Source organism: Protomyctophum bolini (assembly GCF_963924005.1).
Source record: "Protomyctophum bolini genome assembly, chromosome: 3".
In the NCBI taxonomy this organism is placed as follows: domain Eukaryota; kingdom Metazoa; phylum Chordata; class Actinopteri; order Myctophiformes; family Myctophidae; genus Protomyctophum; species Protomyctophum bolini.
Genome location: NC_137864.1, coordinates 10,024,349 through 10,051,247, shown reverse-complemented (window position 1 = coordinate 10,051,247; position 26,899 = coordinate 10,024,349). Strand labels below are relative to the sequence as shown.

The window sequence follows — 26,899 nt, the reverse complement described above, 5'->3', positions numbered from 1 at the left end:
TGAGAATGAATACATGTATTTTGTATACTTTGTTTTACCTCTATTGTTGATCTGCATCTTGGTCAGTTTTAAACTGGACTTTTGCAACAAAAACTGCCTCTCGGTTTTTTGTGAGTTAGGAAGTATTTATTGTATAGTCTACCATAGACCATAGAACATTACGTATAGTAATACTGTGAAACTAGGCTCTGTGGGTTGACTCCTGTCCGGGCCCCTCCTACGTCTCACCAGGTCCACTCCTGCTCTCACCAGGCCCAGGACCAGTGCATTGCACCAGACTCCCAGCACCAGTCACTTCATTTAGGAGTGGTGAATTATAATGAGCCTCCTAAAGGTCTCACTGAGGGTTTTTTGGGCTTCCTCCTCACGGAGGACACAGGCTGGGGCGCCGCTAATCCATACTGCTCACCCGGGTGCCGTCTACATTTCGGCTGTCACCCGTCTCTCCGGTGGTGACCAGACTATACCTGGTTGTCACATAGTCTATTCCTATGAGTCACTATAAATAGAATAGTTATATTCCACATACCGGTACATGTGTTTTTGGACAAGCTGTTCAATACATACTGTAGAATGTAGATCTATAGAAGATTGACTGATTGAATACAATCTATTGTGGTCCTCTGTATTCAATTCATCAGCATATAGAATAAAAGATTATCATTGTCATCAACAAATATAAAACACTACATGTACTACAAACATGTACTACAAACTACAAAGCAGAAACAAAAATGTCGGCAGTGAATGCCATCACCTTTCTATGGGAAAAGTGAGTTTACCTCCGCCTTTCTTTTTTTTTTTTTAAAGGGATGGTGTCAGGGGGTAACAAGACAACTCACCCCTTTTCCGTTTTCCTCCCGGAATTTTCCCCAGTGAGGGGTGGGAGAGGCTGGACGGCAGACGGCTGGACTTTGAATTTCTCTAACTATAAACGTTCATGACAGCAGTATAAATATAATTTATGAAAAGCTACTACAGTGAAATCTGTAGTTGTTGTAGGCTATGTTGTTGTAGGCTATGTGGGGATTATCTGACGAGGTACCATTTGAGTGGGCAAAACCTTACATATTGACCCTATAAAGAATTTAGTATTATTTAGTACAAGTAAAATAATATAGCCTTTCAACAGGAGTATCTTTTTATATTTTTCCAAAAAGAATACAAACAGCCAATAGCATATTACGAAGTTGTCCCCCTCACTGGGGAAAATTCCGGGAGGAAAAACGGACACGCACCGTGGTGAGTTGTCCAGTATCTGTCAGGGCATCCCACACAGATCTACATATATATGCTCACCTGTTGAGCTTGTAGGGCTTGTGAATGCATGGGGTCCACTCCTTGGCACCTGCAACACGGGAGTCAATGTAGTAGCCCATGAGGTTGTTTGGGTGTTTGGGTGCTTCCCATTGTACAAACACAGATGATTTGGTGTTCCTGGACGCAAGCACCTGACCGGGAGCAGAGGGGACACCTATGTACCAAGAGTAAAATAAACAATTAGTGCACTGTATTTGACATTATGTACAATATACAATTATACATACATGTAAATACATAATATACTGTATAACCCATATATCATTGCCATGATTTCCAACTGCTCTTTTTAACAGATGATACGACAGCATATACATATACTTTACACACTGCTCACACATAGCAAGTCAAATTCTGTGTACGTGGAAAATACCGGTCAATAAACAGATTGATTATGATTGGTGTCTCCTTTAAAGTGATACTCACCGTGTACATGCATGCAGGAAGCTTACCGGTAAATAAATATTTCATAAAATAAAAGTGCACATTTATAATATGTCACTGTTTATGCAAAAAGCTATGATTATAAGAGACCATAATGAAACCAGTGCATGATTAATAATCAAATACATTTGATAGACCTGAGAATTCAACAAGATACACGTGGTAGGTGATCATCATTCTGTAAGCAAGTGAACATACAGTGCATACATTTGGCTCAAGACATACTGAATACATACCACACCTTTGATAAGAGATAACCTGTTATCCTGCAGTTTTGTGGTGACATGTGCAGTAATGTCTGATTGTGATAGGATGAGTGAAAAGGGATGAACTTCATGAAGTTAGATTGAATGTGGAGAAAACTTTTGGCAAACCTCTAACCAGACTCCAGTCTCCAGTTTTGCAAATAGTTCATGTTTGATAAAAAGAGAGAAAAAAAAGCTACAGTACAGTAAGGGCACCTGATGGACGCAAACAATACACCGACACATCGTTGGTGTCAGTATAATTTGCAAAGCCGCTATCGCCCGATGCGGCAAAACCATTTGTTTATGTTGAAGATCATTCATTTACATTTACTTTAGATTTATTTGCAGTGCCATTGGACTGAGGTCTGCTTGTAGTGACCATTAGTCATGGTTAGTGTCCTGAACAGAAGAGTATGTTGAATGGTGCGTGCACCGTTTTGACGTTGTGACATTTCTCAGACAGTGACGCTGTGACCATCACCATAGGTTGTGACATTACTCAGACAGTGACGTTGTGACCATAGGTTGTGACATTACTCAGACAGTGACGTTGTGACCATAGGTTGTGACATTACTCAGTGACAGTGATGTTGCAAAAACTACAGTGTTGTGATGATGTGAGAAACATTTAAATCAACATACAGTACCAGTAGGCTGCTCACTCCCTGAAACATACATTCACATCATTTATCTTTACCAAAAGGACAATTTGATTCGCTCATACTCGCTTATATGTGGAGATTATAATTTGCATTATAGCTTATTACAGTTTTAATACTTAATAGACATGTAATACTGTACATGACGGCTATGTATATATAATTTATTTATATATTTACGGTATTTATCTATTGAAAGTACATATTAAAGCCCACCCTTACCATCCTTATCAACCTTTTGTATGGGCTCCGTAGCCACAGAGGGCCCGCTGGAGCCATACATGTTGACTGAATACACGCGGAACTGGTACTTTATCCCATCTTGCATATCAAAAACAGGATAGCGAGGGGATTGCAGTTTGACTGCCGTGTTGATCTTCTCCCAGGATCCACTGAACCCCAAGTCCTTGGGAGAGTCGACAAGATAGAGCCATCTATACTGCATAACAACTTCATCAATTTACTGAAGCATGAAACACAAAATGTAATTACAATCTAAAACACAACGCGCATATAATATGTTTGTAGGAGTTGGGGTGGGGTTCATTTCATTTTAATCCTGATTCAAAAGGTTAAAGATTGGCGTTCATTCATTCTCACTTAGAAATTATTAAGGGTAGACTACTGCATGAACGCTGTCAAGAGGTTACCTTCTGAAAGTTTGGATTTGGAATGAAAATCCATTTCACTATAAGTGAAATGAGCCCCAACAAAATGCATGTGTTGTCTAACATTCTGTCTAATATTACATATTACCAAAATCCTCAGTGTCAATTTAATTGCGGAAAATTGACCCACTCTGAGGATTTTGTGTTGTGATAACTATTGCCCAATACATAGTAGTGTACGTGTCTTTTTTTATCAACTGCTTTAATTTTCGTTACGTTTAGTTTTTACAGTCACTAGCTGACAATCCCTACTTGTTGGTCTATCTAGGGAAAGGTGTAGATGACTGCATGTCTCCTCCAATAAATATGGGAGTGGCCAGCCTTGCACTTGTGTATAACACTTAAAGTATGCATCTGGTTCGTCCAATGTGATATCAAAAGATAAACTAAAATAATTTCCACCCTGTATTGACAGAAAGTAGTTTATAACATGTCTACATTGGAATTTTATGAAACAAAATACTTTGCAGATAGAAAGAGGATAAGTCAAGCTTTTTGTATAGCTGCAATGTTGGTGAGTTTAAGGTTGTTTAACACAATCAGATATAGGACTTTTCTGTTTGGATTTATGGGCTGTCAATTGCTAAATTGAGGCTACTGCCATTAAGTTAATGGCAAGATGGCCACGGCCTTTGTGCCCGGCCAAGCCTGGTGGCACCATGGAGGAATCTAACCTCAGTCTCCATGGTGGTGGGCAGGTACTTTGCCCCTGCGCCACCCGGACGCAACAGTGTGCTACACTGCTAGGAATTATTGAAAAGATTCAAGAGATTTTATTTGCCACTTGAATGTGTGTGCATTGAAATGTTGAAGCACAGTCTAACCGGAGTGGCCACCGGAGCTTCCACTGGAGCCGCCCCAGCGGCTTGTGGACGCAGTCGCGACATCCTGGGACTTTGTGCCTGTGCCGGTGGCTTCACTGGCTTGGTTTGGGGGACGGGTGAGAGGCACATCTTCTCAACGACGTACCAAAGTGGAGCCCTCCCGCGAGGTTTGGGAGGCGTCCAACTCAGCGCAACGTATGATTTGGTAATCTCAGAAGCATGCACTTCTGTAGGCTCCCCGGGAATTTTTAAATAACCTATATTGAGAGTGAATGGTGTTGAGGCATACATAAGAACTACATAATTTGTATCAGGAACTAGATATGTTGAAATATGGCAAGTGAGATGATGAGTTTAGTTTTTGCCTTGCAGAAAGTGTTAAATTGAGGGTTACGGGGAAAGCTAGTACAGCTTTCAGAAAGCAAAACTGTTTGAGTGAATTCAGCTTTAAAGTGTATAGCATTAAAGTGAGTTAGCATGAGATTAAGAAATGGCATCACAAAAGTTAGAATGGGGGAAATGGTTAGGCTTAAATATGTAGAGGATTAAATTGATTACATTAAAGAGAATGCCTTAGTTGTAATGTTTTTGTCTTGTTGACTGTCCTCTGTTACGCAAGAGTTGTATTTATGTCAGCAAACAGAATTAATTGCTTTGATTCTGTAGGCAATTTACGATTGTACAGCAATACATTGTCTGTATTATGCATTGCAAGGTAATTTGCAGACGATAGGGTTTTATATTGATGCGATTGTCGTCATGCTCGTGTTCCTTTAATCTCATTTTAATCCCATTCCTATTTTAAACATATTGAACATTGTAAGGGGTATTTCACCCTTACAAATTCTGCAACATTTATATATGTGAATGATGAATGCCGACAGCTAGCCAGCTGTGATGGCAATGGTGATGATGAAATGACGTGGATGAAATGACGTGGATGAAATGACGTGGATGAAATGACGTGGATGAAATGACATTGATGAAATGACGTTGAATACATTCTACATTTACAATGTAATGCAACTCTTTTTAGTTACATTCTAAAATGTAAATGCAAATGTTATTTACAGTAGCTGGTGCTCATGAGGCAGGGGAGGAAAAACGTGATATTAGTGCTCAACGTAGGACTGTTATCCAGAGCATTGAGCCAGTCTATAAAGAACACGGGTGATCCATCCTCTGAAGGGGTTCAACCCAGTCACATATACTACCTTCCAGGTCATCGTCCTTGATCACTATGTCGTACTTTCCGTCAATCTTAATCACTGTCACGGACAGAACAACAACAGATTAATAACGGGACACACACGGTTTCGGCTGTGACTGGCACGTTTCCAATTACCTTCTGTACCTTCCAGCCTCGCGCTCTCGGCGGGATCCAGGGCGGTCACTTTGTCCGACTTACGGGAGGGCCTGCCGATGCCGGAGCTGTTGACGGCCCTGACGCGGAAGTGATAGCTGCTGCCCTCGCTCAGGCCATGTGCTGGGTATTTACACACCTTCACAGGGGAGTCGTTGCACTGGACCCATTTATCGCTGCCAGCCTCACGCCTGTGACAGAAGGTGACATCATCAGCCTAATGGCATCGTCATCATCCCTCATAGGCAACACAATGATGGAGTTTGGGTGAGTGATTGCACAGCACACTGATCTCATATCCTCACCTTGAAGCAATGTTCTGATATTCTGAATGTCATCACGTTGCTTTCCCCCCACCCTTTTTATTCACTTTATTTTATTCCATTTAGGACTGGGGTCGATTCTAAAAACGCCTAAATAAATGTTTTCTGAAAAACTTCAAAAATGTATTCCAAAATGACAATAATGTTATGCTGCTATATACTGTACATACCAACAAGAACCCCAAAAGGGGTTTCCGTCTTGAAGGGTAAAACCCCCCAAAGGGTTCCCGTCCTAAATAAACATGGCAGCCATTTGGCCAGATGGGTGGGCTGCCTGCATTTTCAGAGTATGTTTATTTTAATGATCAATCAATCGATTATGTCCTAGCTGTGATCAATGGAACTAACGTATCGCAAAGAAAACACATTTTTCAAGGTCACTTTTTTACTTAATTATAGGCCTATATTATCAATATTGTTTTGAATGTTTTGTTAATTATTTGGGGGCCCACTCCGCAGCCAAATACAATGTTTGAGAACCACTGATCTAAATAAAACAAAAACGGCTCCCACACAGAAAAGAGAGAGAGTATATACCTTTTATCCCTCACACAACCAACGTTCCAGCATTGTAGTGTAAAAAGTACAATATTCGCCTCTGGGATGTGTTTCAGTATAGAAGACATACAAAGTACTGGAAAAATGGAGATACTCAAGGAAAGTAAAAGTACCTCAGAATTGTACAGTACTTGAGTTTATGTACTGTACTCAGTTACTTTCCACCACTGCTCAAGTACAACTGACCTGTCTACAAAGTATCCAGTGATGGCCGCCTCATTGGTGGTGTTGGGGGGTTTCCAGGCAACCAGGACATAGTCCTTGTTGACGTCATAAGCCTTGGCGCTTATTGGTGCACCAGGTGCACCGGCCGCAGGGGGAGCAGCGTCTAGGAGGTGAGCAAACAAGGACGTAGGGAAGGAAAGGAGAGAAGGTAACAGTCAGAAAGATAGACAGACAAACAGACAGAGCAGACTAGGTCAAAGCAAAACGTTAACATAAACTTACGGTACTGTAGTAAAGAAACAGGCTAGGCAGGGAAAAAAGGTAACAAATGCCAAAAAAAGGTTATCCTCAGATTTCCATTTGGGGATGTGATGGGAATCTAACTGCCCTACAGTCATGACATTTTACATGTGAGGTAATCATTCATGCTCAGACACATCTTCAGGTTCAGTGGGGTGTCAAAGTCGACTTGGTTCATGGGCAATCAACTCAACGATTAACCTGTCATACCACGGCCAAGACATCTTTGCACGCTCTCATAATTACGACGAACTTTACAGTATGTGTTTTTTTCTCTCAGTAAAAGTAAGAGGTTATCTTTTCACCTTTATGTGTAGGTTACGCCATTCTCTGTGCATCCACCTCAAACTCAAACCATAAAAAGAGTTGGGCCCACTTCTGAATGACTGAACCGAAAGAAAATACTGGAACATACTATTCACTCCTTTAATCCTTTAATGATAAGGTGCCAACTCTTTAGAGTCAAACCAGTTGCTTTGATTCTGAAAAAGGATCAACAAATGAACCCTACTGGCCTTATTCTGAGGTGGAAAAGATTTGGCGTAGAACAGGGGTATTCAACTGGCGGGCCTTCTTTTTTTGAGAGCGCTAATGAAAGTTACAGGTATTGTGTGTGCGATGTGAAGTGTGAGATTATCATAATGACAGTAATCCATATTCTATCATATTCAAGGGCTTTTGGAGAGAAATGAGACAGAAATGAGACTATTAAATGTGTGTGTGTGTGTGTGTGTGTGTGTGTGTGTGTGTGTGTGTGTGTGTGTGTGTGTGTGTGTGTGCGTTTCCAGCTGGTGCTCGTTATGTTTATGCACTGTCAAATAGGTCTACATCTATTCTAAGGTGTGTCTGCTGTCAGGACGAAACCACCTAACTCCAAAATGATCATTTTTCAGGAAATTAAAAATATACATTTTTCAGGAAATTAAGAAAACAAAGCAATACTGCCTCATCAAAGTTGGTGGTGGGACTTTATATAATGTCAATTACTAGCATGAGAGGGGGAGAGGTGGTGGAGTTAGTTGCTAGCAGACATTTTGAAGGTCCAATGGAGTTAAGAGGTTTTGTCTTAAGTGTTCTTTACTACTTTCCATTGGTTCAATATTCAGTGTTCAAAAGCACTGATTTGTGAGAAAAAATATCCAAAAGCTCAAAAATGGAGTTAGGTGGTTTCCTCCCGACAGCAACGCTATACTTGTATAGACATATCACCCTGTGCTCATACTGTGCACAAATGTAGTACATAAATCTTCGTGGTTGAACACGCTTTGCGTGTCATTATCCCGTCATTTAACATGCATCTCAATGAGATGACTGAGGTGACTGAGGACAGCTTGCCATCGCAGAGTGTTTGGGCCTTAGTGAAGGGATAACTGCTGTAAATGTACTGTAAATCGACCAGTTGGGGACATGGATTCAACATTTCCCATATTTCTTTAATAGGGAAAGGCGAGATCTGTAAATTGCTGTCATACACGGTCTAATTGGACATGAAAAGAACAAAATACATTGAAAACAGCAGTAGTACCTGAAACAAACATGTAGGCGCTGTGCTCTGTGGTTCCGTCCTTGGTGAAAATGCGGAGGGTGTACAGGCCCTCGTCGTCCTTAGCCAGGTCGCTCAGGGTGAGGGAGGCCACACCTCCACCCACTGACATCGCCACCAGTTTACCTGGCTGTAGCAGCTTATCTGGCAGCAGATGACATGGAGACAGTTACAAACACAAATATACTACACACTTTGAAAACAAAAGAACTACGTTTAAATCACTTTCGACCTGGTGTCTGATGTGATTATAGACGGAAATGTTCAAAAGAATTTCAGAAAATAATAACCATACTACATTGCCCAATGCAATCTTACATTGCATTGTGAGCTTGCAAGTGTGATATTTTTGCTATTTTTAAAACATTTATAAATTAGTGCTTAACTGGTTTAACACACTTTAACTGATTTTTTTAGTCCGTGTGTAAAATTTGGGTAAATTTGTTCAAACTTAGAGTGGAATGACTTTGCAGCAGAATTATGCCAAGTACTCCAGAAGGGTCCATTAATGGACACTTTTAACATAGAGCTACCACTTTGACAGGTAAATGCAAGTTACGGTAATGACACTAATTATAGGGTTTTTTCACATAGGCGTTTCTGTCTACCAGCCTCAAATTAACTGTACAGGAGTATAGTACATGCTTGTACACAGTAACAAAATCAAACACACCCACAATGTTGTTACATTCGGCTGTGTTTAACCAGAAAAAGGGTCCATTAGGTTTAAAGTGTTGCTTATCAGAACGTTGTAGTTTAATAAATGGAATAGTGTCATTTTTATCAAAGTGGTTAACTTATGACTGTGTGGCTTCTATTCCCAGACAGACAGACAGACAGACAGACAGACAGACAGACAGACAGACAGACAGACTCATAGTTAATGGTATCATATGGTGGGCATTGTCTGTGTTCCATGTCCTTACCATCTCTGTACCACTGGGCCAGTGGTGGCAAGTTGGGCAAGTCGGGCACCACAACCATGGTGCAAACCAGACTAATGGCTCCTCCCTCTACGGCGAAGGTTACCCCGAAACACTCCAGCAGGCTGACTTCCAACTTACTGGGGTGGATCCCGGACAGATGTGGCACTGGGAAAGAGAGAATAGCAGGTTGTTATCCTCATGAATGAACCCATACAGTCCCTATTCTGGACATGTCAGAATGGGCATAATAGGCTTGGCCACTTGCCCTGCAGGCTTATGCAAAGGCTAAAATGTCATTTAGATAGCATGTTATGAAGATACAGTAATGCCAGGTTATACTGTTTTAGAGTTAGACTGATGATAGGTTCTTGGTTTACTTATGATCCTAGAACACTATTTCTATGCATTTGATGTATTGCCTCGTGTTTTCCTTGCTTCATGCAAATCGATCGAGCATCTGCTAAATGCCTACATTTTAAATTGTAGGCAACATTTGGCGAAAATCTCATGGGTTGCAAAGTATTGTTTGTAGATCATCTATTTGATGGGGGCCAAGTACAGACGCTTGGGGGACCATGGTAATGAAGTATATACAGGGTTTAAGTGGTTAACCTGATGATTCATACAGTATGCCATAGAAAACAGAACATGTTCAGCGATTCATTGTTTGTGTCTTCAGAAGCAAGTCCTTCTGATGCTACGCACAGTCCTTGTGCCGGCAGAATAATCTAAATAGTAGTCTTCAAGAGACAAGAACGTGGCCGCAAACATTGGTAGCTAAAGTGCCAAAAAGAAACCAACGTTTCGGCAGGTCGTATTCAGGGTACCTTCATATCCTGGAGAAGGCAATTACCTGGTTTCTTTTTTACTCTGCTTCCGAAACAAAGTATAGTGTGTGCGGCCGCCTTCTTGTCCTTTGAAGACCAATTTGTATAGCTTATGGAAAGGATAACTTCCCGCATGTAAAAGATAAAACGTCAGCATGGCTTGTAAACAAGGTCTTATATTTTCATGTAGGGGTGCGGAGACGTTTTGTTTCCCCGAACAGATAGAGCTTCCCCTAGTTTCCATTGGCTCAAGACTGGACCACCACCGCCACCCCCTTACAATAGTTTCCACTAGTTATCAGTCTTACACCTACTACAATGTTATTTGCAGCCAGTGATCTCAAGTGGAAGTAGTTGTGTTGTCCGGGCCGGGTTCCAACACTTCCAACACTAAACTGAATAAGATCCCACTCACCCAGTCCAGTGAGTTGGCAGGACACTGCACTCCCTGCTGCTCCTAGAAAGAAATAAAGATGAATAATATGGCGATATTTTTCAATAATGTTGTGTGTCATTTCCATACAAAGTTAAAGAAAGGGGAATTCAAGAGAAGGGAAAAGTGTAAAAGAAATTGAGGTCAAGTGGGGTTGCAGGAACTAAGAGAGGTGGTATATGAGCTGTAATGAAGAGAGAGAAAGTTTGAGAGCCTTACTCTTGACAGTAACTGTAGCTGTGCAGGTCGTCGTGCCATGCTGGTTGGTTGCCACCGCCCTGTAATCAGCAGTATCGCTCACCACACACCTGAAACAAGGCCAATGTGTCGCTTTTTCAGTGACAGAAACTATGTGGATATTATGTACGCAATCAATGATGCCCTATTCTTCAAAAATTCTAATCATACAAGTTGGGGGGCGGTGAGAGAACCTGCCTGGGGAACCAGTTGTCCCAGGCTTTTGTAAAACCAATTTTATTTAAATATTACTCCTCCAGATTCTGACCAAATTTTTTACAAAACACACTTTTGGTACAAAATGCCTCAAATCATCTCACCTCAATTGCCATCCAAGGCGTAAGAAGAAACATTGGCCTATTATAGCGCCACCAGGTGGCCACAACCTGACCTGGCCTGGTGGAGACCTTTATCTAGTTGGAATTAAACTTGAGCGGTGGAAGCATGCACTCAAAATAGAAGCCATTGTGTGTGTTGCGTATGACCTCTGGCCTCAGCCATGTGTTCTCATGTCATGTGTTCTCATGGTGTGAACAATGTCCTTGCCTCCACCTTTGCAAGGCTGGCCACACCCTCCTGAGAGAACAAATGTGTTTCATGACACAAGGCACTGACTGGGCTGAGCCTTGATCTGGTGCCGTAGGAAAGCAGGTGAGGGAGGCCATACCGAGGCGTAGTGCACTATTAATGACCAGGATGCAAGAGGAGCCTCTTGGGTGAGAATAGAAAGGAGAAATGTGACCTCCTCCCCTCTGGAAGGAACTATTTTAAAGGCAATGCATTTCCTCGGCTGGGATAGAATAAACTGTACCTGCTATCTGGGCTAATCTTTTTTCCAAATGGACTCTAGTTGTATTTCCATTGGCAAATGGAAACAACTTCAATTTGTAGGAGGATAGGCTTTTGAAAAGAATAGTGAGGTTTCCATATTGATCCTGTAACATAGCCTACTGTTATAATATAGGACAGATTCAATGTGGTTGAGAGAGAGAGAGAGAGAGAGAGTAGGAGAGAGACAGAAAGAGAAAGATACAGCGAAAAGGAGAGAGCAAGCGAGAGGAAGGAAGAGAGAGGCCGGGAGAGCAGGGGGGAGGAATCCACGGCTCGAATGACGCAAAGGTCAGCATTTCGGCATGAACAGCTGAGGTGTCTCGAAGACGAAGAGAGGAGCCAGCATGCTGGGCTGTCTTTGGAACCGGGGTCTAAATAGGGGATACAACCTCTCTCACTCACACCGCTTTCCCTCTCTGGCTGGGTGGCTCTCTCTGATAATATTTTCTATGACATACTACAAGGGAAGAGGAATTTATGTTCCAATATGACATAATCAACATGTGATTACAACAATGTTTGTGTCCCCTGAACTCTGCTGGTTTAAGGTCATGCAGTCTCAGCTGCCAACACCTCTCCGAGATCCTTACCCTGACCATAATCGCATTAAACTATTTCGTAAAAAAAACGTAATTCCAACGTTAAGCAAATCCATTGCTCTACCTAAACTCAAAGCGGGTGTAAGTGATATACAGTATATATCTTTTTATAAGTGTAATCGCAAAAGTAATAATAATTGCTATAGTGTCAGTAACAGGGGTCTCCCTGTCTCTCAATATCTTCAGTAAACAGAAACACATTTTCAAGATATCAGGATAGTGAGGATACCAATTTCATCCAAACACAAGAAGGAACTCATAAAGGCTACAGAATAAACAAGCTAAATTGGAAGTGCCGAAACAGAACAGAACAGTGCCGAAACAAATGTTTTATTGGGACACTCTACATTAAACTGAATGGGTTCTCTCTCCCAATTGGATAAAATTGGTGACCTAACTGAAAAGGGTTCGTGTTAGATATATAAAAATATGAATAATACATAAATAAAAGATATGGGTATGGGAACTGTACTGCCCGAGAAAAGATCAGCCTACAAAGCGCAGTGCGATCGGCAGAGCGCATCATGGGAGGTGAGCTCCACGCACTCCAGGAACTGTACAAAAAGCGGTGTGAAGTCAAAGCCCAGCGCATCATCAAGGACAAGCACCACCCAAGTCATTTTTAGGTCTTCCTGGACCTCTGTGGATTATACGTATGTGACTTGACTATTTTTCTTTGCTCTTCCTCATGGACCTACTTGCGGATTACACCAGTGTCAGTCTACTCTATGTGGAATTATGCAGTCGTCACGCACTGCCATTTGTACAACTAACTGATGTGTTTTTGTTTCTTTCTAGCACCGTAATGATATAAAACCGGATAGCTAAAATCAATCAATCATCTAGATTGGAATATAAAACGCTTCTAGAGAGAGATCAGATGTGACAGCACAAGGTAGTAATGGAACGTTATACCTCCCAGTTTGGGCGGGAAATGGAAGGCGGTAGCTTTAAAAGTAAAATCTGCCTCATCTGCTGGGCCTTTATTTTGAAAACTTCTGGCACACTGGAAATGTTAAGCAGTCACTACTCTCGTACTCTGTGTTCACAGTGGTTGTTCAGATGTCAGTGTTCAAATTCCCTCCACCTTCCCGGCCTCCTCCCTTTGGCATTTAGTTCTGTTATGGGTGATTCTGACTCTCCGGGGAGAGTTAATTAGAAGTAACCTCCTGCCTTCCATGTCCTAATGAATTATCGCTGGAAGTATGGATGCACTGGATTAAGTATATCATGCACAGTATACTGTACATCTGCTGCTATGCTCCCGCACCTTTTATATCTAATCTCAGGTACCATGTAAATATGTCAATATTTTGCTTGCTCAGGTGATAAATTGAATCTTGACCATCAGGTCAAACTTCATGTCAGATCCTGTGTCTAAGTGAGACATGACATGATCTAAATATCTCTATAGAAGAGCAGGGAGACAAAATACAACCACCCCAATTGTATTAGTTATATTGAATTAAAATACTCTACCATACAGATTAAACATTTTATTCATAAATTAATGTACATAGTGCCGCTTTAAGTGCAGTGCATCTTTAAGTATGGTCTTGCTAGTTCAGAAGCAACCACATCAGAGTTGAATCAGAGTTGAATGAGTCACATACCTGCTAATGATCAAACCGTGTACTCCATACTTGTTCTCAACCTTGTACTTTCCTGGTATGCTCAGTGTGTCAATGGGGACCCCATTCTTGCACCTGAAAACCAAAACAAAGAAAATTGCCTCAGTGCATGTATTGGTTGATGCTTCTCTCAAAGGTACTTGTGACATTGTGTGAATTGTTGGTCCGAAACTAAACAGAAGCAGCATTGATATGCAGAAAGCAATGGCATGGTGATGCCGTTAGAATGCCATGTGGTCACCTAGATTTATTCCTGTTGGGATCGAGAATGTGCACGGCAAATTTCACGACAATCTGGCCATGATTTGGCGCTATTCGTAGGTCACAAACGGACAACATGTCAATTATTTGTAGTCATATTTTAGTCATCTGAAATGTTTTAGCTTTAGTCGACTAAATATGATGAGAAATCTAGTGTTTAATTTGTCAACAAAAATGTTACTTTATACTTGGTTGCATGCTGAAAATAGCAGATCTACCGTCTTGTACATCTGCTATTTTCAGAGCGCAACACCGGAGCGCAACCAATCATAAAATAACTTGTATATTAGCTCTACTAGATGGACCTCTTCTCCACTCGTCCCTATCAAACATTTTAGTCTCTATTCGTCAACGAAATTCAGTCAATACATTTGGTCTTAGGTCCAAACCGCACCAATGATTCTCCATGCAACTCCTTGCAACCAAACGAGAACTACTTGCTAGTAGTTGCATGAAACCATTCACCAGTTTTTACTCGGTTTGAGTCAGTGAAAAAAGGTAGTCGACGAACATTTTCTGTTAGACAACAAAATGAACACTGGTTCAAAAGCCACACCCCAGCATAAGGATCATTCTAACCATTTGACGATAGGGGCCGGGTAACCCTGCACGGTGCAGAACAGCTTCACAGCGGTCTTCTCCCACACAGTGTGAGGCCTCAGTGGTACCAGGAAGTCGGGCATCCTATGTACATGCTCATGCAACTCCACCTTCTTGGTCATCATGTCCTTAACCTGCAGGAGAGCAAGTTGTACCAGTTGAAGGTCAGAACAGAGTAGAAGTGAAATGTACACATATTTTACATGATAAATCTGTATATCACTGTTCATGTGAACTGTATGGGACGTCCCGTTGTCCTCCTAACATACAGTAAACAGTGAAGTATGGTGATTTTTCTACTTAAGTAAAAGTAGCAATACCCGCAGCTTGCCTATACCCTGTGCGAGACTATTTCAAATAGCTACAGCTGTCGAAACCATATTCATAGTCACCGATTTCAATGTAACACAACACAGGAACCCCAGCTAGTGTTTTTGGTCGTCCAACAGTTTCTTAACCACTTGAGACTCAAAAATAGCAGATACAGTGTCGGGGAGCAGCCTTATAACTCTATGTGATAGTGCTGAACGCACGTTCATTCACTGGGCATGTTTTTGTTTTTTATCCCACGATTTTGTAACCCATTTGTTTCAATTATTTAATATGATCCTGGGCTCGACACACCTTCCGCCAACCTGGGGAGAGCAACGGACCTGAACTAATGCTTCCTTCATGCATGAGTGTCCATGTCGCTCCTTTACACCTGACGGGGGGGGGGGGGGGGGGAGTTTCCCATGGTTGGACGTAGCACGTGGAAGGAACACGTTATTCCAACCAGTTCCTTTCCCCTCCATCAGGCGCCCCGGCTGGCCAGGGGGAGGCAGTTTAAAATGTTGTTCTTGATGGTGTTACGCGCACATTAATCACATGCATGGGGCCTTTTGATTTGGTGTAGCGCGAGGGCCCTCGGAGGGGTTGATTCGGAACTAAAGGTTTACTCAACTACTGTAGTTCAGTTACGTACTTAATACTTTTCCACCCACAAAACATACGTGTCATTGTCAATATGTAATATATTTCACTGAGACGAATACATAACATGCTTATTTTACATACTGTATACATCATATACAGTATGTAATATATCATATACTGTTGATGTGAACTCAAGTTTAAATGAGTGATGAGATACATTAACCAGCTAGAACAGTGGTTCTACGTAACCCAACCTTTTCTGGACCAGGGCCCACTTGAAAATCTCCAAAGAGTATATTCACAGACCAGCAGACCCATCTGACCACTTAACATGCCGTGTTAAGCAGTCACATGGGTGGGCATGCAGTGGGCCTTTTCAGAGCATGTTTATCTTAATGATCAATCCATCCAGTGGTGGTCTCGCAGGCTGAGAATCACTGAGTTAGAGAGCACTTTTACTTCGATTCAAGAAGACACGTGGACACACGATAGCATCATCTTTATCTACAACTCAGCAGCCATACACATCATCACAGCTCCAATCTGCTTAGAGCAGACAGAGATTTGAGAGATTATATCACTAAGCCTGGAAGTAGGGGATGATGTCATCCTATCGAGTCCACCTTTAATCTCAGCATTCATCTTTCATTACAGAATATCAGCGATGGCAGCACTCAACAACACAGCCTGCTGCATTGACTAGTTGTGCTTTTAATGTTGTCTTTGCCAACCACTTTGGCAGATCTTATATTAAAAAGAAATCTATTTGTGTGCTGGCTAAGTTTTTTGACTATCTCTATAGGAGTTGCAAAACATTCTATATAACTTGTGTTTTACTATTTGGTGATTGAAATGCAGTGCTCAATGTTTAAATACTATAAAAGAAGATTTAAATATGAGGTCTTAAGTCCATATCAGGCATATCTCGGTTAAACATAGATAAAATAGCAATATTGCATTATCAATTTGACATCTGTATATACCAGCGATAATTTTGAAAGAGAAATGTCATCATTTCTAGAACAGAATAAGGTATATTTAACTATTAATCTAAACTCCTCAGTTACTGCATGTGAAATTGCCAACATCATACTAAGATCTTCTGTTGAAGTGTTAAGCCTAATTTCATAGTGCGACAGTGAGACTATATAGCCATGACTCATGGCTAATGGATCATGGCTTATTGTTGCTCATTGCTCATAGCTCATAGCTCTGTACAGCCAAAAAGTAGCTGATCTACAAGCTCACATGAAGGCATTGCATTGCGTTTTCGCCACGCAACACTGGCCAAGTATAAAGCCCAGCATAATGCCTAGTTATGAGCCGTGAGCAATGGCTTGTCTCACAGCATATTAAGCTTTAACTTGTCACTCTTGGCTTCAGTGCTTACCTCTCTCTTTATAGCAATATTATCTACTTGGGTCTTGGTAGCCACCCTCATGCGGTGTAGTTCCTCTTGGATAGCTTGCAAACCTTTTCCAACATGGGTGGATACCCGCTGGTACTCTTCCACCGTCTCAGAACTCCTAAACCAACAGAATTATAATGATGAACTGTACACAATAAAAGGGACATTCATTCATACATTCTCACCGTTTTATTTTTAATTGTGTTGTTCTCTATGTTGTCAACAAACACGGTCATGGGATGGGAGACTTTACAAAACAAAATAAAATACCCTACAGCTGGTTTACAGCAAATATTATATAATTCCCTACACTATGACATCATATTTGCCAGAGTCAAGTGTGCATAATGCGATATGTGGTCTCCATGGTATCCCCAGGAAGTTATCTTGCCTAAGGTCATCTACAGACTGTAGTTTCGTTTTACCTCACAACTAAAATAAGCTCACAGATGATCGCTAGGGGCGATGGCCACCAGGCCAAGTGGGAACTCACCTCTGCCGGAATGGCGGTATCGTATAAGCTGAATCCGCCATGATAGCCTCTGTGGCCTGAGGCTTCACTTGGGTCACCGATTTAGAGCTTGATTTCCTGTGGAGATTGCCAATAACTGTGAACAACTAGCTATTAAAACGCCAAAACTCACATTTAAGTTGTAGGTACAAATAATATCCCAAATATTTCTGACATTTGCACTCATATTAAAGGACAATTCAGCCCAATGCAGATACTGTTTGTATATGTTACAGATGAAAAAGGAGTACTAATTTTCTTCGAGTACACCTCATTGTGTGTGTGTGTGTGTGTGTGTGTGTGTGTGTGTGTGTGTGTGTGTGTGTGTGTGTGTGTGTGTGTGTGTGTGTGTGTGTGTCAACAATACCAACTTTGATGGGGCAGTATTGCATTGCTCTATAAGATAAATATAAAAAGGTTTTCTTAATTTCCTGAAACGTTATTGGTTGTTTCAGTTAGAGTGCCTGTGTCCACCATAAAACTCTATGGTGTTCACAGGTATGCTGATTGGCCTTGGATCTGGGTCATGTTCAGGGAGGCGGTGTTCTGTTCAACCTACTATACAGTATGACGATGCAAGTCAGACACTAGTACTACATCATGGCAGCCTGCTGTAGCCTGCTGAAGTATCAGCTCACAGGGACAGAAAGGCCCTCAGCTGGGCCTAACTCGGCTACAGCCATATGAACTAGTATACTACAGGGCATACCAAGCTAACCAAATCTCAGGTCTATAGGTTCAAGCATAGCACAAGGCATCATGTAAGCCGGCAGAGCTATTCTACAGGCCAGGAAGCAATGCTTCTAAAGCAGACTAAAGCAATGGCGGTGAAATATGTATGCTGGCCCAGTATGAACCCTCAAACAAGGTCAAAGTACTACATTTATGTTCCATTAGGTCTAATTACAGTTACACACCACATTTGTACCAGTTAAGGGGGTGTAAGTGATGTTTTGCTTGAAAGAAAAAGCTCTATAGAGAACATGACATCACGCCATTGAAGGAAATAGCTGAAAACCTCCCAAGATGGCTTCCACCTGTCCATTATACTCAATGGACGGGGGCCAGGCAGTGGCTCGCTCTAAATAATCAAATAGTAATCGTCTCCCTGTCTCTCCAGCAACAGATAATTTATCAGTTTCAAAGTTTAAAGTGTTCTAGTTCCAATTCTATCTAACCCTACTTTTTGTTTTTGTTTCATGGCAATCATACGTCCTGTAGTTAGGGTATACAATATGAGGATTCTTTCATAATTGTGTAAAATTGGTCAAATTGGTAATTGTATTTTCTGTTTAATAAAGAGCTGGACAGACTGGGAGACCCCTGTTACTGAACAATTGCATGTTTTCCCTTTAAGAGATTCTAGCCTTTTGACAGCTAATGGCCCCTACATCACTAAAACGGAATACAGTGGATGAATGAATGGCCTGTTAGTTCAATTCAAAAATGGACAGAGTAATCAATAGGCAGATGGATTGATCGACAAGCAGATTGATGGATTGATCGACAAGCAGATTGATCGACAGGCAGATGGATGGATTGATGTAGAACTCAGACACACGATAAAATCCTGTTTGTTTGTCCATTTGTAACTCAATGTGTACAAATGGAACCAAATTGACCTGTACACTCTAAATTAAATAACATTTAGGTTTGTACTGTGTAAACAGGCTGTAGATAGAATAAGGAAGATAAAGACTACATCTACTTCCTGCTTGCTTACCATCAGGCAAACACACACCACCTGTGATACTAGCGTTTATATGCGTATCAATGGCTCTAGCATACGGCCACACAAGGAGCTGCAGCCAGACAGTGTAACATATGTCACTCATAACACCATACCTTACAGTGTGCTGCTTGAAATTAGTGTGAAGGGTACGAAAATCAGTGCTGATTTGTAGTTTGGCAGCCATGTCTGCAACACTTCAAGGAAATCTGGTTAAGAGCACCAGGAGGAGGTAGAGATGATGGTTTACCATCGCCTGTCATTCATCGCTGTCTATTATTGATGAATATAGTCCAGAGGGAAGCACACACATGCCCCCAAAAATGTAACAGCAGGTGATGAATTAAACTGGTACATTTAGAAGGGAAGTCTATTTTCTACTGGGAGCTACCAGTATACAGTGTGCAGACTTCCTTGCATATTATATTATTGAGAAATACCAGGCCTAATAACACTGACTCCTAAATCAATGCTGTGATAGCAATGCTCTGACTGACATCACTGTTGACGATTTTCTTTATAACAACAATACACACACACACAATACACACACACACACACACACACACACACACACACACACAAGCCAGGCATACAAGAAGAGGTACTCGGCCACAAGAGATTTGCAGGATAATATTACACCCCACAAAGCTCAAGCTCAAGTCTGGCATTGAAGAGGGACCCATGATAGCCTCCTCTCATTCCATATTGCAAGGGCTCAGGTCTTCAAATGTTTCACCTTGCAACGCTCATATACAGCTAATCTATGAATAGCTTTAACACAGTCTATTATATTAGAGGGAGTAGTTAATGTTACAGCACCTTTGTCTATAGTAAGGACAAAATGTAATACTGTACCCTCACCCCACCCCCAAGACTCAGGCTATAGAATAATGAATTTAAAACCAAAAGTCAGGTTCCCACAACATTAGTTATATCTCAATTCAGACTGAGAGTAGGACTATCTCAATACAATCATTTGCATTAGGCCTATTGCCAAGCTAGATTAGCCTACTGACAGACAAACATTTAAGAAAATGGGGTCAGTGACCTCTTAATTCAGTAACAACCGCTCAGGGAAGGTACAGCAGCCTTCTGCTAACAAACATTCACACACTCCCTTCACCACAGTGGCGAAAAAGTCATCCTTCAACTAATCACGATTTGACCCCCAGCCATTTAAAACACTATAGCTTTCAATGAACCTACATCAACCTACAGCGATTAAATTAACATCCCACGTTTGTTTTCTTACAAATATGTTTCAGGAAGAAAAAGACAACACAAATAAACCCTCTAAATTAAGTGAAAATATTAAGTAAAGCTACTTACCCCAAGAGATCAAAACGGCGCAAGCGGTGGCAGACCAGCGATGGCACTTGGGAAGCACTTGCTGATGGGAACAAAAATATTACCCTCTGACTCAAGGAATGCCTGTTCCCCTTCCACCCATGTATGGACGCACTTAAGACTATATATAGCATTTAACCCCATTTTTCGGGCTCATTCGCCGCTTTGCGCACCGGAGTGAACAGCTGTGCAAACGAAATCGTTATTTTCGAAGGAATGCTCAAGTGTGCGTAAATTGCGTAAATGTATCCGATTGTGTGAGTTTAAAATGGAAACGAAGAGGGGAAACTTAATTGAAGCTTTGCAAAAAAATATGTAAACTTGTGAATATGGGGGGGGATTATCATCTAGCCTAGCCATTTACCTTAGATAAGTCATTTTGCACACCACATGCCAAACATTCAATTGATTAGCCTAATTGTAATTTAAATGTCCATTATTGTCCACTCATCATTTAACAGTAGTTTGACACAGGCTGACTGCCATTTTAGACATCGAAAAGCTTCTTTAATCTGTATGTTTCTGCTTTCTCGTATCATCCAAATCTTTATGAGACCTTTTTAGGGTTCTCAAGACAACCACCCATGGGTTCTTCTGAACACTTGACAGCAGCAGCTGAGCTATTTTTAACCACAGAGATAAAGTCTAGAGGGTCAGTGATACCCTAAGCACTTACTGTAGGCCTACTAGAGCCCGCCCCTGGCTGCAGCTATTTTAATACACTCTATTTTAAATAAGCTCATATTAATTAAGACACGTACGGCAAGCTTGGTGAAATGTGGAGGCAATTTGTTAAAACTACTTTTCTTTTGAAAAGGCTGCCTATATAGTCACAGGTGCTGTTTTTCTAAGGTAATACAATGACACATAACATAATCACAGCAGACGTGTTAAAACGTAGGATTGCCTTTACCTTATTTCAATACCCTGGCCAGCTGATTCAAATCAACTAGGGCTGTGTTCCATTGGCGTATGCTGCCCCCTGGTGTTCGCATGTTTCGTTTTCAAGTGGGCAGATCATGATGTAGCCTGCAAGCAAAATTCATGTTTATAGGACTAATTTGTTCATATAACAAAACATAATACAGCTTGGGTTTTAATTTATGAGTCAAATGTTGGTGTATCGTTTTTATTTTCTTGACTAACTCAGCTTCTGTGTGCATAGACAATGGTACAATGATACAACAGGTCGCTCATTGCGACCGTATGCCGCAGATTAGAGATTACTATTAAAAGACTGTAAAACCTGCCAGTCCGTCGATCCGTCCGTCACGCCTCCATATATGGTTGTCAGGCCATCACGCTTCACATACTTCCCCAACTCGGTCTTAACAGGCCCGAAAATTATCATCATCAAACCCTGTACACTCAAGAACACTGCCCCCGCTCCCACCCTTCGATCTCCATATATGGAGCTGACCTGTTCTGACATTCCATATGTTGATCTGACCTCATCAAACGCTGTACACTCAAGACACGCTCCATATATGGCCAGTACAGAATTCATTCCATATGTTGATCTGACGCCCCCATGCCAAAGCGCCAGCGCTCGCCCAGCAGTCTGCCGTGACCCAGGCGGATTCTTGCACACGACCTCGCCCTCTCACCCTCAGGGCGTCTTACTGGTTATTCTATCATTTGTTTCAAAAAAGTGCTAAAAATCTACACGGTCATTTTTTGTATGCTTCACTTTTACTTAGTATGCCGTCTTGTAGGGCCAGGGTAGTTCTTGCCTTTGCCATTTTTATGCCAATGTTTTTAAACTCTGTAGGACTTTAATATTTGTGAAAATGTAAAGTGCATTAAACATCAAATGTAATCATTATATTTAGTGTTTAATTGTAGTACCAGAGTGCTTTACAGTCGAGCAGAACCTATGAAATGCAAGTTAGATCTCTTGTGTGAGAGATGTGAGAGAGCGAGCGAGCGAGTCAGTGAGTGAGTGAGTGAGTGAGTGAGTCAGTGAGTGAGCGAGCGAGCGAGCGAGTCAGTCAGTGAGTCAGTGAGTGAGTGAGTGAGTGAGTGAGTGAGTGAGCGAGTGCATGCATGCAAACGTGTTTGCATGCAGCACCCAGTGTGTTTGTACAAGGCCTAAAGGAGTTTATTGGAGCATAATAATGTGATGATGAGCAGGGAAGTTCACAGCAGAAGTTTGAGGGGCCTCTTCACTGGAATGTTACAGGGCCCGTGGGTCTGTCTACACAGAGAATCTTTTACACATATAGTTATCTACAAGTTCACTGTGAGCAATTTTTTACTTGACATTTTGGCCAATGTTTGTTGTGTAACCAGTTATGTAATGTAAAGATACATTTTATGTTTGTTTTGAGGACTAAAACAAACAAATTGATGTTGTAATTGATGTTGTAAGATGATAAGAGCGCCCCTCACTTCACACAGGTGTGATTTTTTTAATACAGTGCAAATGTTTTAATTCAGCTCGGGGCTTATATAGAAGAGCGCCCCTCACTTCACACGGGTGTGATTTTAGGTATTAAAAATATCTTTAGTTAAAAAAGCCCCCCGTAAATTGCCCCCTCGATTTGTGCACCAATGTTCCCCCTGCAGTGAAGAGATCATTGAAGATTTTTAACATTTTCATTATGCAATGAATCAAAACAAAATCCTTTAATGTACTAAAAGCATTTTTGTGGTTTATGGTTGTTTTGATAATTAAAAAAACCCCTCAGTTACCCTACTTACATATTTTACAGAATTAATAGATACAAATTAATATACAATTTGTGTTCAAAAGAACAGGCTTGTATCGATTGTGGCTCCCTCTAGTGGACAAAGGGGTATATAACATCTTAAAAGTTGGATGATAGAGAGAGATTGATTGATTGATTTTTTTGCAGAATTACAGTACATTTCAAGCGCAATTCAATACAAACAATCTGGACGACCAATAAAGCACTTGACTTGTTTACAAGAGGGTCCACCTTGTTCAATTCATCATAACATTTAGAGACATACAAATATACACTTCTATATAGCTAAAAAACAGGAAATCATCATCATAAAGGAGGTAAAAAAAGGAAAAGAAAACATATAAAAAAGGGGTTGGTGGGGGATTCAGATTTTACAGCCATCCTTGTAGGTGTCCTTTCCCTTTGAGAGCGGTTTTGAAGGAGTCAAGGGAGAGAGGAAGAGAGAGAGATGAGGGGATCAGAATGAACAGTATCGCAGGTTTTATAATTTAAATTGCAGCGGATTATGACCAGACCAGTGTACACCTGACGTAGGAGCGGCGGTACAGACCTTGTCACACTGGAACCTAAACATTCCAAGTGAATTTTCTCTTGCAGTGTTCGTGAAGATCAGCAGCAGGAAATTAAAAAAAACATGAATTCAAGCAAAATAAAATCTCACGACTGAAAATATTTCGTATGACCAAGTTCTACATACAGCCAAAAAGGAAAATAACTCACAGACTGAAGCTTTAACCTTTGCTTTTTATGAAATATCCGTGACCATTAGGATTTTATGGTACATGCTTCTACAAATAATGCTAGTTTCACCACTTCAAATGCTCTAATCTTTACAAAGAATTACCGAAAATAGCCGATTTATGCTCCATAGAAGACATGCTGGCTTCCATGTAATCCACTGAAATCAGTCATGGCGACTGAGAACCATGAGATAATAAATACAATTTAATTTCACTTCATACTGTGTTACTGCGTGGATAGAACAATAATTGTTATGGACAAACTAACGCACATCTAATCTGCGTTGTAATCCTGCACCTGCTCACACATGCTGCACATGAACGTGGGAGTGTGTGTGTGTGTGTGTGTGTGTGTGTGTGTGTGTGTGTGTGTGTGTGTGTGTGTGTGTGTCCTTTCTATTCTACACATCTAGAGAGTCTAGAGTCTAGACCCTATTTAATCAAATTTGGGGGTAAAAAGCATTATTAAAAACATAATAATAATACTTATAATAAAAACGTTTATTAAAGGTATATTCAGTGATTTCACTCAAAAAACCTTAGGTTTCGTTTTTGGCTGTGGGACCTAAGCCTTCGTCCAATCAGGATAGAGAGTCAAAAACGAAACCTAATGTTTTTTGACCCCCAGGGGTTAACTGGGGACAGGGAGGAACTGCTTATATGGTCAGCGTACTCTATAGTAGAGAGGATTATCACAACAAAACAAAAAAATAAGTGATATTTGAATTAAGTGAAATCACTGAATATACCTTTAATTACATAAATGGAATTATGCAGGCTCAAAATGGAACTCCCCAGCACTCCATGTTGCTCTTTGTCAACAGTGAGCCGTGTCCTTTTCTGATGTCCTGACAGAAGACCATAAGGAAAAGGTCACCTTGGACCAGCCATGACACTCGCCGGACTATTCAGAGGACACAGAGTGTGTGTGTGAGAGAGAGAGAGAGAGAGAGAGAGAGCGTGAGTCAGGGGCCATCTCTTTCTCTTTTCCACTCACACACACTCTGATCTTCTCTTTTGGAACAGAGAGAGAGAGACAGAGAGAGAGAGAGGGACAAAGAGACTCCTTTACATGAATGCTCTCACCGGCTCCCCAGCAGTTGGTGGGACCTGTGAAAGCTGGGGTAGAGGGACAAGTGGAGGAGGAGGAGGAGGGGGGGGGGGGAAGCAAAGGGAAGTCCTGAAGCACAACGCTTGAGGGAATTAAGGGCACGTGAAGTTAACGTCACTTCACGCATGTGCTGCACGTCACATATATAGTCAGCCGGCTTGGGTTGCTTCTATACGGATTCTGTGGTTACGTAGCGAGGCTGCGGGGGTGGTAACTCCCTTAATGACTATATATGGCAATACTGCAGTTATAGGGATGGATGCAACACATGACGACTCATCTCTTGGCCCAAGACACCTTGCAGTATTGACATAATTCATTCGTTTTTTGAAAGTTTATAAAAATGACGCAGGCTGTGCCAATGGCAGACAGTAATCGATTCAAACATTCTTGAGGATATTTAAACGCACAAAAAAAGCCAGCCGCCATTATGGTCGTTTAACATTGAACATAGATGATGGACATGTCAAGATAATGCTGAATTAGAGTGATCGTCCGTTTCCTTCTGAAACTCCCTTCCTGTTATTAATGAAGAGGCTGGGATACATCTGGATAATAAGATCAGCATTCAGTCAGTGGCTGGTTTCTATAACCGCTCTTAACCAATTAAAACCGGGAAAGCATCCGTGTTATTTTATATACTTTGGCTATTCAAAAATAGCAGATATACAAGCTTCATGCCACTCTATGAGCTTGTAGATCTGCTATTTTCAAAAACTCATGAAATCTTTGAAGATATACTTGTTTTAAACCGAACATTTTAACTCAAATCCCAGGGTCCCTGGAACTAAATATTTTGAGATGGAGGTCCGCGGCCAAATACCGGTACATAATAATTTCGGAGGGGTCCTTGACAATATGAAAAAGTGAGAGAACCGTATCAATATACGTTCTTCAGAAAACTGTTGACATTTGTAGAATCGGCCTCAAGGTCTTAATCGGTTAAGGGCAGGCCATGTGGAACACATGAGTTATGACCTCTCCACATCCACTCTGAATACTTATGTACCGGAAAATCTTACACACAATAAATATATATTCTAAATGCGTTCATATTATGTTTGTTGCAGTGTAGCTGACCGGAAGTAAACTTAAAGTTTAAATATAAAGTTGTAATGACATCATTCCCACAGAACGCTGCAGGGATTTTTGAGAATGTTTTTCAGGCCAGCAATGAATTCAATTTACAAACTAATTCATTCATTTTTTACAGTGAGTGAGTATGTCCCCGAAAATCATTTCAGCAAAAATAAATAAATAGTTGCACAATGCATTGCGGTGCGACAGTGAGCTTGTAGCATAGCATGGCTCTTTTTCGGTGTTAGAAAATCTATTAATCCGATTAACTTTTGCAGGGCACACCGAATTCTATGCACATCACAGCGGCTTTTATCTTATTAGGCAGTGGTCATTAAAGTGGGGTCCAGGGACCCTCTGGGTTCCTTGTGAGGGTTCCAAATGGACCTTTGCAGGTCTGCACCTCTGACAGTTACGGGGGAGCTTCAACAACAAAAAAAAGAACAGAGAACCACAGCTCAAGGAGACCAAAACAGGCATCACTTAATCCAAGTGAAATCATGACACCTGTGCTGAACAGCAGCTGGAAGTCCTGTTGTAACATTAGAGCCAATTAGCCAAACCACTAGAGACTGCCTTTTTATTTT

At 41.2% G+C, this 26,899-nt stretch overlaps 1 protein-coding gene and 1 long non-coding RNA gene across 3 annotated transcripts in view; both read right to left on the bottom strand.

Annotated features, from left to right (window-relative positions):
* Nucleotides 1-20,809, bottom strand: part of myom2a (myomesin 2a) — a 39,859-nt gene extending 19,050 nt beyond the window's left edge. Inside the window, exons 1-13 of one of the 2 annotated variants that reach the window (XM_080759710.1) lie at nucleotides 20,656-20,674; nucleotides 19,440-19,532; nucleotides 17,577-17,672; nucleotides 17,066-17,201; nucleotides 14,740-14,894; nucleotides 13,882-13,974; nucleotides 10,821-10,909; nucleotides 10,584-10,625; nucleotides 9,342-9,506; nucleotides 8,398-8,559; nucleotides 6,594-6,735; nucleotides 5,509-5,717; nucleotides 1,300-1,474 (exon numbers count right to left, since the gene is read on the bottom strand). In XM_080759710.1, the coding sequence (XP_080615836.1) occupies nucleotides 1,300-1,474; nucleotides 5,509-5,717; nucleotides 6,594-6,735; nucleotides 8,398-8,559; nucleotides 9,342-9,506; nucleotides 10,584-10,625; nucleotides 10,821-10,909; nucleotides 13,882-13,974; nucleotides 14,740-14,894; nucleotides 17,066-17,201; nucleotides 17,577-17,672; nucleotides 19,440-19,510 (1,535 nt within the window). In that variant the 5' untranslated portion in view covers nucleotides 19,511-19,532; nucleotides 20,656-20,674. Of the gene's footprint in view, nucleotides 1-1,299; nucleotides 1,475-5,508; nucleotides 5,718-6,593; nucleotides 6,736-8,397; nucleotides 8,560-9,341; nucleotides 9,507-10,583; nucleotides 10,626-10,820; nucleotides 10,910-13,881; nucleotides 13,975-14,739; nucleotides 14,895-17,065; nucleotides 17,202-17,576; nucleotides 17,673-19,439; nucleotides 19,533-20,655 lie in introns of both variants that reach the window. The other variant, XM_080759709.1, reaches the window with a different exon arrangement.
* Nucleotides 1,469-5,433, bottom strand: LOC308312921. The gene is made up of 4 exons (XR_013963825.1): nucleotides 5,378-5,433; nucleotides 4,164-4,420; nucleotides 1,602-3,077; nucleotides 1,469-1,565 (listed from the first exon to the last, which is right to left on the bottom strand). It is a non-coding gene; the product is annotated as an uncharacterized lncRNA (long non-coding RNA).
* Nucleotides 20,810-26,899: the final 6,090 nt, after the last annotated feature.